This window comes from Octopus bimaculoides, chromosome 16 (genome assembly GCF_001194135.2).
Source record: "Octopus bimaculoides isolate UCB-OBI-ISO-001 chromosome 16, ASM119413v2, whole genome shotgun sequence".
NCBI classification, from domain to species: Eukaryota; Metazoa; Mollusca; class Cephalopoda; order Octopoda; family Octopodidae; genus Octopus; species Octopus bimaculoides.
This window is the reverse complement of record NC_068996.1, coordinates 53,298,832-53,309,984: the sequence shown is the minus strand read 5'-3', so window position 1 is coordinate 53,309,984 and position 11,153 is coordinate 53,298,832. Positions and strand designations below refer to the sequence as shown.

Sequence of the window (11,153 nt, the reverse complement as noted above, 5' to 3'; positions counted from 1 at the left end):
TTTTTTTTTTTTTTTTTTAGCTTTAGAATGACAATACAGGGTAGGTGTAATAGGTCAGATCTGGCCAATTCGAACATAAAAGCAGGTAGAATGCTTGAGCTGGATGTGGCCATTTTAATGCTATAGAGTTAAGACAGTAGAATATGATATGAAGAGATTTGGTAGCAATTTAAGCAAATTAAGTAACCAAAATTCCCTCATTTCCTTAATATCTGGAGGTGGTGGGGGGGAATTCTTCAAGATGTGTTCTGCAACAAATGTCTGTTGCATCCTCTTTCAATTGAATATTTGCTAGATTGTATTATTGCAAAACTTGTTAACTTGCAAGAAATATTTCAACCATGTTATTAAAAGAATAATGTAAATTTTCATTTTATTTTATTTTTTTCTTGTTTTATTTCACAGAGAATATGTGTAAGGTTTTTTCTTTCTTTTTTTAAATTCTAACATTTCATGTTTTAATTAATATCCACATTATTTTACATAGGAACAGACAATTGATGTGAAAGATCCTCGACGGCGTTCAAATTCAAGGTCAAATCCTCGCTACATGCTATGGACCAGTCGCCAAACTATGGATTTGGAAGTTCCAAAATTTAAGGTTTTTAGATTTATATTCTTTCATCTCAGTTTGCACACATTGCATAAGTTTGAGTTTCTTATTTTGTTCATGTTTTGTTGATCATAACCAAAAGCAATGCATGGTTCCTTGAATTCTGAGATCATTTTGAGTATTGATAAGGTGTCACTTGTATTGGGAATCATGAGTAATAATTTAGGCAGACAGGGACTTCAATTTTCTGTCAAGCTTTGCAATTCTAAGGCTTACATCGCAATATTTGTCTGAGAATGTATGTTTTATCAGCAATCAATGAAGTGTCAAAATTCTTACAAAATTTCAATGGAAATGTCTAAGCAATACACTAAACATCAGTTGGACATCTTTTATGTGTGATACAGTACGGCTGGAAAGGGTTGGCTGTCTCAGTATGGAAGCTCACTTTTGAGGTATCACCATCGTAAGTGATGTATCATCCATCTTGATGATCTCAAGGAATTATTTTATGATTTAGTTCTTGGTGAGCATCGTCAGCACAAAACAAAAAAAGAGATTTTATGGTACCCCTACAATGTACATTAACTTCTTGATTTAGCAATGTAAATTGGGTACATGTACTGAATATATGTCATTGATGGTCAGGAAATATAGCTTGTGGTGTCAGAAAAATAAAATTGTCCATCAGGTAGTAAAATGTAATGCTTAAAAGCTGCAGGGTATTCCATGTGGCCAAGGCTCCAGTGGGATCCCATTTGCATATTCTGTAGTCATTACACTTTCAAAAGCTAGTTCCATTGTCTGTGAAAGGTTACCTGTCAAAGGGCCAACACAAAATGTTTACATGCATATAGTTCTATCAATCCTGCCCAACCGCTGCTGTCTTTTACGTTTAATGGTTTTCTCATCTACTGCCAGGTTGAAAATCCATTTTGGACAAATGCTTATAGGAACTGGTTTATTTCATTTGGCCTTTCATATTATTCACAGTGACAACTGATTTCATACTTGACTTACTTTGGTGGGCAACTGAAGATATGGTTGCAACTCATTGCGACAGACCTTACACGAATCTCTGACTGGGATATATGTTGTCTCCTGAGAGATGGAATGTGGATGGCCCTCAAATTGGGTTTTATAGGGCTACTGATAATGGACAACAGAGACGATCTAGATTGAGATGAATGTGTTAAGTATTCAAAATAAATGTTGATACCAGAGTTAACAGCTGTCAATATGAACTTTCTACTGATGAAACAAATACAAAATTGAGTAATTTCATTAGAAGTCTTTGCACATAGTTTGTGATAGGATGAAACCCATTTCCTGATGGTAAAAGTACGAGCAAAATGGATCCATGCATTTTATTCCAAGTCAATTCATACAAAATGGAAGTCCTTTTCCTTGGTTTTGATATGATCAACAAATTTCCAAAACCAATTGTCTTCTGAAAGCAGCTTCAAAAACCTTAGACACTTGCTTTCTGTATGGATTTCTGTAGCAATCAGTCTTTTCTGAGCTAAAAATCTTATATTTGTCTACATTAAATGGAGATATAAGCTGGAACTGGCCTATCACTGATGCATCCTTTTCTTATGTCAAAAACCATTCTTGAACTGCAAGCTTCACATTTGATACTTGTCACATTCTGCGGATGCTGGAACACTTTTTCTTTTTTTTTATACCTGAGATGCTTTTGTATGTCTCCAACGTCATTTTCATTTCTTTGATAGACCAATCTAATCCTCATGTCCTTCTCTATGTATGATTACTCTTTGGATTAATTTACTTTGTTGTTAATAATACAATATAGAAGTAACTTTGCGGAAACAATTTTATGAAACAGCTGTCTGTGATTCACAATATAGTAACTGTATTTGTTTAATATTTTTTATTTGCAGTATGATCAGCACTATATTGGAATACCACCTCCTAATGAAGTGACATTTACAAATCTGAATGACAACATCGATTTTAAATTTCTAGAAAACATGTGTCAGCATTTTGGAAGTATAGAAGAAATTAAGATATATCACCATCCAAAGACCAAAAAACACATGGGAATTGGAAAAGTATGAATTTTAGATAATAATAATGATGATGATGATGATGTTGATTTAAAAATTGGTTGTTGCTTCACACCTGCTTGTTTGGTTTTCTAAAAGTTCTCTTTGTGTGTGTGTGTGTGTGTGTGTGTGTACATTGGGTGGGGTAGGGTCAGTCCTATTGTTTGTGGCAACTGACAAGTTCCAGTTAATGCTGTGTGAAGTTGGGTGGTTTCCAGAGGCATGCCTCAAAAAAGGCGGCCAGCTGGCCGAATCGTTAGGGGGCCGGGCAAAATGCTTAGCAGTATTTCGTCTGCCGCTACATTCTGAGTTCAAATTTCGCCGAGGTTGACTTTGCCTTTCATCCTTTTGGGTTCAATAAATTAAGTACCAGTTGCATAGTGAGGTTGATGTAATTGACTTAATCCCCTTGTCTGTCCTTGTTTGTCCCCTCTATGTTTAGCCCCTTGTGGGCAATAAAGAAATAAGAGGCATGCCTCATGTCTCAGAGAAGTCAGTATCTTGTTTTAAATTGTGTGTATCATCATCATCATCAGATATCTGTTTTCCATACTGGCATGGGTTGGATGGTTTGACAAGGAGTTGGCAAGCTGAAGGGTTGCTCCATTTATCTGTTTTGGCATGATTTCTATGGCTAGATGCCCTTCCCAATATCAACCACTTTACAGAGTGTAACTGGGTGCTTTTTATGTGCCACCAACACAGATGCTTTTTTATGGTACCAGCACATACTTTCTATGTGGCACCAGTGCAGGTGCTTTATACATGGCATCTCATACCCATACAAGCTTAATTTCTTTTGTTGCATGTTACATCTGAGTCATCTTATCTCCAAATTTTTCTCTCAGCTCAATATGTTTATACATACTATTTTTGTTAATCTAGTGATGTATATTCGCTTCATTTCTGTCTTATCTTCACAAATCTACTTTAAAGTCATGCAACATTGCACTTTGTGCATAAACATTGTATAATCACAGGATATATGTGTCTGTGGAGTGCTCAGTCACTTGCACATTAATTTCACAAGCAAGCTGTTCCATTGATTGGATCAACTGAAACACTCATCATTGTAACTGATGGAGTGCCAGTATACATCAGAAGTAAAACCTGGAATCAAGACACCTCAAAGGTAATCTTACGAAATCTAAAATTTCAATTAACAGGGAAGAAGACTACCAATAGTGAAATAGCCATTCCGAATAAGTTGCAAATGTGTAGGTAAGAATTCCATATGGTGTATCCAATGTAAATTATGGTTGTACAAAAGATGTAATGAGATCACTGGCAGACTTTGTGTGTGGCTAGCATACAGGAGTAGATAGAGTACTCAGAAAATAGACAGAAAACTTCCTTGATGATGGAGTTGGTGACTTTTGTTACCTAGGTAACCTAATTAACATTGGAAGTGGGTGCTCCAGAGGCACAGTTGCCAAACTAAAAATACTGTTGGAAAAGTTCAGATAGCTTTTACCTCTGTTAACAACAAAGTGTTTCTCTCTAAAAATGAAGGGAAGATTTTATGATAATTGTTTATGAAGTGCAATGCTGCTTGACTGTTAGTTGTGGAGCTTTGCATACAGAAGAATTGAGAGGTCAGGAAAGAACAATGGATCAAGCTTGCTACGGTGGAATTGTAATGTGTGCGTGAATGGCGGGGCACAAATGAGATGAGAGTGAAACGGGCTATAAGAAGACTTTGGAAATTTATGAGAGAGAAGGCTGCATTAGTATTACAGGTAATGCATATGGAAGATGTCAGCTTTCTGAAGATGTACAAGGTATTTTGGATAAATGGTATCTGTGGAGTGAGGAACCAAAAGAAGTCATGGAGTGTGGTGAGGTTGGGCCTCACAAGAGAGATAACAAATGACTGTCACAAGTGGTAAAATCCATGTTTTGCCATCTTCTTATGCTGATTCTTAAGTCTTGTATTCACTGTCATTTCTCATAGCATTTTTCTATTATTTGACATTGACAGTAGTGCCCAAATGATTTTATTTACTTAGAACATTTTAGGAAAACACCCCCCCCTCTCTCTCTCTCCATATTTAAAAAAATTTTTTATAGTGAACATATAAAAATGTATAAACAGCAAGTCTGGTGGGTATCATTATCTGCATACAGTCTTAAAATATTCATGTTGTTTTTGAATGTTTTCTATAAATACACAAATATTCCTTCACACAAAATTTTCTAACAGTGTATACGTTTAAGAATGATATAAATTTTGACATATTTTATTTTAAAATATTGATGTGATTGTTATTTTGTATTTTAGGTACTTTTTTCATCTTCCAAGTGTGCTAAAGCCTGTGTTGATAAACTAAATCAAACATCGAAGATGGGCAACATAATAACTGTGATTATAGATATAATGGGTAAGACAAAAATTTGTAATCTCCAAACCAATGATTTATTAGTTTACATAGCTTCTGTTTTGTATGTGCCTATAAGAATAAAAAGAGGTTCAGTTCACAAGTTTGCGCAGATCTATACATATTCTCATGCTGTTGTAGGTTGGACAATTTGAGCTGGAGAGCTGTCCTTTTTCTATTTGTTTTGGCATGGGTTCTATGGCTGGTTGCCCTTCCTAATGCCAAATTGATAAATGTACAAAAGAGCACTTATACAATTGTCATATAATACACAACCAAGCTGTATTACATGGGAGCTGCCAACAAGAATGCTGTCCAATCGTAAAATTCCAGCCCAAACCTGAAATAAGAATTTTTCTGTCAACTATGTTCACATTCAGAATATGATTTGCTGATGCTGTGACCTTTAGAGGTTGCAACATTTACTGCTGTATTGCAAATCTATCAACTGATAATAGGAGAGAGAGAAAATCTAAAGTTTCATGGACTTGTGTGATGCAGGATATTGGTTGTGATATATCCAGTGGTGGTTGGATGTCATTGGTTTGTTTGTAGATCAGTTCATAAAGTTCTTAGCTTATACCAAATTTTACCCTTTAATATTCAGACTACGCTGTCAAATGTAATGCTTGCTTATTCAAATTGTTTTGAATTAACCGTGTACTATCTTGTAGCATTAAGGTTTCAATGATGTGACTGTTTATTTTTAGAATGACATTGTAGGGTAGGTGTGAAAGGCCAGATCTGGCAGTTGAGACATAAAGAAGGGAGAATATTTTCACCAGTTTAAATGTTAAAGGGTTAAGAAGAAAGCAGAGAATACTTTTCAAATTTGTAACTAAATGGCGGTGCCCCAGCATGGCCACAGCTCATGAGCTGAAACTAGATAAAATGAAAAAAAAAAAATGAAAAATTCCCCTATATTTGTAATTTTGTTTTTATTTAAAACAAAACACTGCTTCTGTACGTTAATTTCTTCATTTGTTACTTCCTGTAGATTACGAAATTATGATGTCATGGTTTTTTACAGAATTATTACAGATTTTAATTTTCATGTAATGACTAGATAATGACTACAATGGTTTAATAAATATTATAGGAATTTGCAAAAAATGTAAAATTCAGAACTATTTTTACATTTTTTTTTAATGGAAGTGAAAATTTTGTTGAATGTTTCTCTTGAATATCTTATAATTTTAATATGATAAAGCTATCAATTTAATTTGTTTGATTTTTTAGGCAAAGAAAGAAATCGCATTATTGAGGAAATACTTGCTGACAAACCCAAAAGTACAAGACGTCCACAACCTTCAGAAAGAGTAGATCCACGATCACACAGCCGTTTATATGCAGCTGCTACAACTTCAAGTAATCGATCTAGCACTTGTCGCAACTTCACACTGAGCAAATCCAAATATAGTGACTATGGGATGGAAGCATATGACCCAGGTGATTTGGAGTTTGATTTTGGTAGCACTTCTAGTCATCATGTGTCCTCTAAATCTATTGAAACTGGCTCTTTCACAGACAGTGATTATAGCAGTCTTCAGCGGTCTGTTCCACAATCTGAACTCAGCTTCTCAGATCATTCTGAGGTTAGCTTTACATCCAGCAGCTATTCAAATTACAGCCAGTATTCAACGTCACATGTCCAATCTAACCGTGGACTGGACATTCATTACAATGTATCGCAGCATGCACAACCATATCAATACAGTGCAACACAATTTACACAACCCAATTCAAATCGACAAGTAATTTCACCCTATTGTCAGCAGCAGCAGCAGCAGCAGCAGCAACAGCAACCACCACAGCCACCGCAGCCACCGCAGCCACCACAGCCACCACAACCACCACAACCACCACAGCCACAACAGACACATTATGAAAGTGGGCATCCTTGTTTGTCAACCGAAGTAACACAATCACAAACAGAAAGTTCCTCACGATCTCATTCATATACAGAGAGAAAAGACGAGTATAAAGACAAGTTAACATCATCTTTCTCGCAACAACGCTGGGAGTCTGAGCGCGAAAGTGTTAAAGATTGGACAGATTCAAACAGAGACGTTCGAGAAAAGCAACGAGAGAAAGACCATCGGAATCGTCCAAAAACACCAGAAGCTGAGGAACCACGTAATCAAAGTTTAGATTCACGTTTACTAAGTATCTTCGGACTTGGGGGTTTAGGCAGCCCAACAGATTCAAGTCGATCTAAAGACCATTCCAGTCCTCCATCTACACCACTATCAAGAGATGAAGCAAGTACACCCCCAAGTATTGATTCACGATACTCTTCTAATCCGCAACATTCTGTCCCCTCACGTAATAATACTGTAAATAACAACAGCCATACAAAACAAGTTCCTAAATTACCATCTGAAGAGGAGAGCAAGCATTCTGTAACTTCCAAAACTGATACATCTGAATGGACTGAATTCTCTAAAGAGATGTCTAACAAGAACAAACGATTTGAAACTAAAAATAATTGCTTTACCTCTTTGTCTTTGACTAATTATGAACAACAAAAAATTGATAAAGTGGCCCCTGCAGACAGTACTAGTTCTTGTAATATTCCTTCAAATAACGTCACAGCGCGATATAAATCCGAAGTTGGGGATAAGTTATTTGAACCTGAAATTGCTGTGTCAACTGATTTTAGTAATATTAACCAATCAAAAACATTTTCTAGTGCTGAATCACCCTTTCATACGAAAGTTTTGGTTGAAGACAGCTGTGTTCCAAATGTTAAAAGTAATATTGAAGACACACATATGGACATTGAAAATAATAATGCAAAAGAAGAAAAAGAAGAGGTGGAAGAAGAGGATGACGAAGGGGATGAGAATGATGATGATGATGATCGCATGAGTTTATCATCAATTAGTAGTGGAGATGAAAAATTAGAAGTAAATGTTCAAATACCAAATAACGATGGTAAATTTACTGCCAACAACTTTCAATCAATACCAAGCACACAGACATCAGGTGCCGCTCCACCTGTTCCACTCATAACTGATTTTTCACGTCCACCTCCAAGTATAGCACCATGGAGTTTTGCTAATTCTTATTCATTTGGTAATTACCTAAATACTCCAAGCCGCTCTGAATCCACTGGCAGTAATTACAATCAAAGCTATACTGCCCACATCCAAAATAGTGTTGTGCCTGTAAACTTCCTAAACCAGAGTCTTTGTGATTCTACAACATTACAGAATGGTACAAGCAACAAAGGAAATGGAACTACCAATGAAGAAACACAATCAGACGAAGAAAAAGATCCTAATGATAAAACTTTCCTTTTTGTCTTGGACAGTTTCGTACGACAGCTAAAAGAAGTTATGCAGAAAGATCTTTGCAAAAAAATGGTTGAAAATTCTGCTTTCAAATCCTTTGAAAAATGGTGGGATGCAGAAGAACAAAAGAGCAAGGTATGTTCTAGCGTTACAACTTTTCCTTTTATTTATTTTGCATTAATGGTGGTAATATTTCTTCCTTTTTTAGCTCCTTATTAAATAATTATTCTTATTTTGAATATCAGGAGTGGCTGTGTGGTAAGTAGCTTGCATACCAACCACAAGGTTCCGGGTTCAGTCCTAGTGCATGGCACCATGGGCAAGTGTCTTCTACTATAGCCTCAGGCCAACCAAAGCCTTGTGAGTGGATTTGGTAGACGGAAACTGAAAAAAGCCTGTTGTATATATATATGTGTGTGTGTGTCTGTGTTTGTCCCCCCAACATTGCTTAACAACCGATGCTTGTGTGTTTACGTCCCCTTAACTTAGCGGTTCAGCAAAAGGGACTGATAGAATAACTACTAGGCTTACAAAGAATAAGTCCTGGGGTTGATTTGTTCGACTAAAGGCAGTGCTCCAGCATGGCCACGGTCAAATGACTGAAACAAGTAAAAAAATAAATAAAAGAAACTAAATATCGATCATTGTTTGTAATATTCACATTTTAACATTTCAAAGAAATTTTTCACAAATAATAGGAAACGGTAACTTGGTATCTAAGTTTTTCAAGGGGAGTAATTTGATAACTATTTTCTTTTTAATTTCCATTTGGATGCATCATATGAACAGCTTCTTTGGTTTCATCTTAAAAGTCTTAACTGTCAATTTTTATCAAAATCCTTACAGTTTGACCGGTCTAGTTATTATTTAAACTGTTACATTGAAAAGGCATGTGCCTTTTTATCCTGATGAAGTTATTCATCATTCACTAAAGTTTCTATCTCATGTCTCATATTTTAAGTTGAGAATTCTTGTAGTGCCATTTTTGAGCAAACCGAGGATGAAAAGCATTTCAGCTCTGACCTTCCTAAATTCCTCCCAAACATTTACCCAGGACAGCTTATCCCAAATCTCAAAACAGTATAATTAGTTATATAATTAATTCATGGTTGCAACATTGTTTTTGTTGTTTAGCCCAGGGTTAACCCTGTGTGAGTAGACCTGTAAGCAAAGGCATTCGATACATGGCATCCTATCCTTTGTTTGCCTACGACCTATTGTCTAATGTGTCTATACTTTTTTTTTAAAGACAGTTGTGTGTAATGTGAAGGAATGTGGCTGTTATTTCTAACAAGGCAAAACCAAAGAAGTTCACTCAGTTTGTGGTTGTAATGTAGATTCTGTATGTAGAATAAGAAAGTTCAAGGAATTGCCAGGGTTTGCTACAAAAGGGTCAATTTTTTTCTCTTTAAGACTTAGAACTTCTTTTAAGATCTATACTCTTTTCCATTCTTTTTCTGAAGAGTATCAAAAATAAAGGGAAAAAAATAATTTGTATATGTGGTACCGTAAATCCTCGAGTATAGTCCACCCTTGAGTATAATACACAGGGGATTTTTAGGGGGCTGTACCTCTGAAAAACCTACACACCCCTTCTCTAACTTGAGTGAAGGAGGTATATATAACGTCCTTAGTTTGTTAACGTATATACGGTAACGTCCTTTATTATTATTGTATATATAACATAATGCAAACGTGTAGCTTTTTGTGCACTTTGTTTGCAGAAAATAAAGAAATAACAGTGAAAAATAAATATTAAGTAAATTGCCTTTACATATTTATCACTATCAGTTACAAGCCTGACATCACAAAATGCGTCTGAATAAACATTGCCGGACAGCAAATAGAGACTCGGACATTGCTTAGAAAATATTTCTCATTTTTAACCTCGTATATAGTACGCACTAGGGATTTTGACCTTTAAATTTTGGGGGGGAAATGCGGATTATATTCGAGGATTTACGGTATGTATAAAGATGCTGCTGCTGCATGGTAGTGAGATTTTGGCATTAACTTATAAAGCGCTGGGATTTGCTCTTACGTAGCATGGACTGCTGAGCACATTTTATGAAAATGAGAACTACCGTGCACACATAAAAAGCAAAAAAATAGTTTAAATATCTTCTTAGTATATAATGGTGACAAGTTTTACATCATCCGAAAAGTCATTAGTTGAACTATTGGTCCTCTTGCATTCTGGGGGATATCGGAGCATTTGATTGACATTAGACCCCAACAAGTGTCCGTAAATTAAATGCATCTATCTGGGCCACGATCATCGCCTGTCGACCTATGCCTGACAGCTACAATCATGACCTGTTGACCTATACCTGATGGCCACAATCATGACCTGTTGACCTATGCCTGATGGCCACAATCATGGTCCGTCACGCTTTATATGTTAAATACAAGAACAGTGTTTCTGTTGGATGGAAATGAATTGATTGGTTCAATATGAACTGTTGGATGCGAGGAGGAAGATGACAGCTGTATTTTCACTTATTGAAGTACTTCTTCTAATGCAAGTAATATTGTCAATAATAATAATAATAATAATAATAATAATAATAAATGTGTGTTCACACAAAGTTGTAATAAACTATAACAGATCATTAAACATACTGTTATACAAAATGGTTTAATCACTAAATTTATAAATTGCGTAAATTGCTGGCAGGAATTGGGAAACAGAAAGAGCTTTAGTTTTTTTTTTTTAATTTAATTTTTCTTATTGATATTTAAAGATGCATGTGTAGCTTTATGGCTAAAAAGCTTGCTTCCTAACCATGTGGACTCAGGTTCAGTCCCAATGCACAGCACTTTGGGCGAGTGTCTTCTATGGCACTGGTCTGGGCTC

General features: G+C 35.8%; 1 protein-coding gene across 1 annotated transcript in view; it reads left to right on the top strand.

Annotated features, from left to right (window-relative positions):
- The window catches only part of LOC106883719 (histone-lysine N-methyltransferase SETD1), a 70,395-nt gene that overhangs the window by 19,686 nt on the left and 39,556 nt on the right, over positions 1-11,153 (top strand). Inside the window, exons 3-6 of the mRNA XM_052973772.1 lie at positions 488-601; positions 2,458-2,628; positions 4,904-5,003; positions 6,240-8,431. Of these exons, the coding sequence (XP_052829732.1) occupies positions 488-601; positions 2,458-2,628; positions 4,904-5,003; positions 6,240-8,431 (2,577 nt within the window). The remainder of the gene's footprint in view (positions 1-487; positions 602-2,457; positions 2,629-4,903; positions 5,004-6,239; positions 8,432-11,153) is intronic.